At 44.2% G+C, this 3,508-nt stretch overlaps 1 protein-coding gene across 1 annotated transcript; it reads left to right on the plus strand.

The window, feature by feature from the left end:
- The first annotated feature begins 484 nt into the window (after positions 1 to 484).
- LOC137069830 (paraneoplastic antigen Ma1 homolog) lies at positions 485 to 2,492 on the plus strand. Its single transcript, XM_067437456.1, has one exon. The coding sequence runs from the start codon at positions 485 to 487 to the stop codon at positions 1,967 to 1,969; it is 1,485 nt and encodes a 494-aa protein (XP_067293557.1). The 3' UTR covers positions 1,970 to 2,492.
- The last annotated feature ends 1,016 nt before the right edge of the window (positions 2,493 to 3,508 follow it).

Genomic DNA, 3,508 nt, shown 5'->3' on the forward strand with positions numbered 1-3,508 from the left:
TTTGTCCATTTACCCCAAGTTATTTCCTTCTACTGAATACTATATCTCTTGTTTATTTCAGTAAAGTGTATATAATTTCTTTCATTCACAATTTGTTGTGTTATTTGAATTTACAACCGTAATTTAAAGGTCACATTCCTAGTGGGATAATTGAAAGTAAACTTAGCTTTACTACTAAACGGAGGCACCGCTACTAAGTTTTGTTTAAAACCAATAGTTATAAAAAAGAAGCTCAACAATGAAGTTAGGCGTTTATTAGTTTTATTTTTATTTCTTAACCAGACCAGGGGCCCTATCTTGTGTTCACATTTACTACAGTAGTTTCGCTACCGACAGTACTAAAAGCACAGGAAAAAGGGGTTACATAAATGGAGGCACCGCTGGGATCTTTTTGTTTTTTTTGTGCAATTGATGCAAGTGGATAGCTGAGATTTAGTTGAGGCAAAGCAGAGCAGCCATGGCTAGCACACAGAGAACTGCAATGATGGCTGAATTCCGTAATTGGTGTAGGGGTGAAGGAATTGATCCGGCTCATGCAGTTATGATATCCAGAGTGCCAGAAGACTCCGATGTGGCACACATTGAGGAGACCATGGGGATGATCAAAGCTCTTGGTAGAGTAAGAGTAAGAGGGAAAGTATTTAAGCCAGAGCAAAGTTGCCTAAATGTGTTGTGCGAATGTCGTGAACGAGTAGATGCAGCAGTAATCCCTCCTGAAATTGTACCCTTGAGTGGAGGTAATGCTTGGATGATAACGGTGGTCAATGAGGAGAATGAGACAAATGATCCTGATAGTTTCACAGAGAAATTGTCCAGATTACTAAGAGAAGAAGGAAAGACTTGGGAGGATTTTCAAGCTATTCAAGCTTCTAAATTAACATCTGGAGATAGCCCTGAGTCTATCATTAGAGCCGTTGGGGAACTGTTAGAGAAAACAGCTAGACCCATTCCAGAGAGTAGTGCTTATCGTCGTCTACGAACCCTATCAGGTGTAAGTCCTACTCCGGTTGGGGAAGAGTCTTTAGATAGTTGGAGCAATCAGGCCAGACTCATGATTGAAGAGTGTGAGTGCTCAAACAAAGAGAAGAGGAGAAGGATTGTAGAAAGTCTAAAGGGTCCAGCCTTGGAGATCATTCAAGCTGTGAGAATGACGAATCCAAATGCCAGTCCTATGGAATACATAGAGGCGTTAGAAAGTGTGTTTGGAACAGCTGAGTCAGGCGAAGATCTGTACTTCTCTTTTCGACTGCTGCGCCAGCATCCTGGTGAGCTATTATCTGCATTTTTGAGCAGGGTGGAGCGATCTCTTACCAAGGTATTGCAGAAAGGAGGCCTAGAGTCCACATTAGCTGATAAAGCACGGGTGGAGCAGCTTATAAGGGGGGCTACCGAGTCAGAGATCCTGCTGTTGCGTTTACGACTGAGAGAACGAAAGACCCATCCTCCTACTTTTTTGCAGCTCCTTAACGAAATTCGTGAGGAGGAAGAACAGGATGCCGCACGGCACAAGCTCAGTGCGCCTGTGAGGAGACCGCATGTTCGAACTGCGCAGATCAGCCAACCTGTAAATTTGGAAGAATCTGAACTTTCCAATTTACGTACAGAAATAAAGGATTTGCGGTTAATGGTGCGAGAGTTGTCTACCCCAGGGAGTGCCACACCTACTGTTCTTGTAAATAGTAGTAGTGTTACTGCACCGAAGAAGCCAGCTAAAGCAGATCAGAATAGTGAAGTGCAAGCGTTGAGAAAGCAAGTGAAAGAGCTACAGACTCAGTTGACCACTATGGCGGTAAAGTCTGCTAATGATTGGAAAGAGCCCAAGACTCAATCCGTGGACACTTCAAGCAGCTCAGTTATACAAGGGAGAAGCACATTTTTCCAAGATCCTGATGATTTTTTTGTTATCGGTGTGGTCAAGATGGGCATATTGCTACAAGATGTAGTGTTCCAGAGAATCCAACAAAGGTGATTCAGAAGTTGCTTCATGTCTTGCGAAGGCTGAAGGAGGAAAAAAAATCCACCCAGACTAAGTCAACGAGAAACTGTTATGTGAAGAGGAGCACTGTTGAAACTTTGAAGCAAGAATCTAACATTCCAAGGGGACTAGTAGGGCCTTCATCTACAGTAGATATTAAGATTTGTGGTCATCTGTGTGAAGCCCTGCTGGATAGTGGCTCGCAAGTCACCATTATTTTCGAGAAGTGGTACTCCAAACATCTGTCAGATGTACCCATCCAGCCAGTTAACGGTTTGGCCATATGGGGACTGAGTGAGTCAAGCTACCCCTACAAAGGTTATGTTGTGGTAGACATTGAGTTCCCCAAAGACCTAGGGATTGCAGGGTCTTTATCAGTACTTGCCCTGATATGTCCGGAACCCCGAAACTCAGACCAAGTTCCTGTCATTATTGGAACAAATGCCTATTTGTTCAGACGGCTAGCTGATCTCTGTCAGGAGATACCAGATAATATGTCTGCTAAATGTCTTAGGCTACAGCCCTTAATTTCGCAAGTTCTTCAATAGAAACAACTGTCCGTCCCGGAGAAAGTAAAAGATGATGCTGTAGGACAAGTGAAATGGCTAGGCCCGGGTCCCCTCACTATGGCTCCTAGAAAAGAGTGTTTGGTTACCTGCAAAGTGGAGAAATTTTCCCAGACAGACAAAGATATCCTACTTGTTGAAGCACCTAGCTCTCTTCCTTTGCCAGCTGGTATGTTAGTACAGTCCTTTGTACTCCCTTCTTCCAGGGTGGATGAGAAAAGGTTCCCTGTGTTGATGCAGAATGAGTCCTTAAAGGAAATCTCCCTGCCTGTGGGCACGGTCCTTGCTCATATGTATGTCACTGATACAGTGACAGTGGTACAGAAGGATAATACCAAGATTGCTCGTCTAGATCCTAAGCTCTTCAACTTTGGTAACTCGCCCATTTCTGAGGAGTGGAAAAAAAGACTGAGTCATAAGTTGGCAGAACGACATGTTTTTTCTCTTCATGAATGGGATGTAGGTCTGGCTAAAGGTGTAGAACATCAGATCCGGCTCAGCGATACTCGTCCGTTCAGAGAGAGATCGAGGCGTTTGACCCCAGCTGATATTGATGACGTACGCCGCCACATTCAAGAGCTAATGGCAGCTGGCATTGTGAAGGAATCTCGCAGTCCATATGCCTCTCCTATTGTCATAGCTAGGAAGAAAAATGGCAGTGTTCGTATGTGCATTGTTTATAGCACGTTACACAAGCGTACCATTCCTGATCAGTATACGATGCCCCGCATTGAGGATGCTCTAGAGTGCTTATCTGGAAGTAAATGGTTCTCTGTTCTCGATCTCCGAAGTGGATACTACCAAGTAGCGATGGCAGAAGAAGACAAGGAAAAGACCGCTTTTATATGTCCTCTTGGGTTTTTTCAATTTGAGCGTATGCCACAAGGCATTTCTGGGGCCCCTGCTACGTTTCAGAGGCTTATGGAGAAAGCCGTGGGGGACATGCATCTTCTTCAAGTCATTGTCT

The sequence above is a fragment of the Pseudorasbora parva genome, chromosome 1, assembly GCF_024679245.1.
Source record: "Pseudorasbora parva isolate DD20220531a chromosome 1, ASM2467924v1, whole genome shotgun sequence".
NCBI lineage: Eukaryota > Metazoa > Chordata > Actinopteri > Cypriniformes > Gobionidae > Pseudorasbora > Pseudorasbora parva.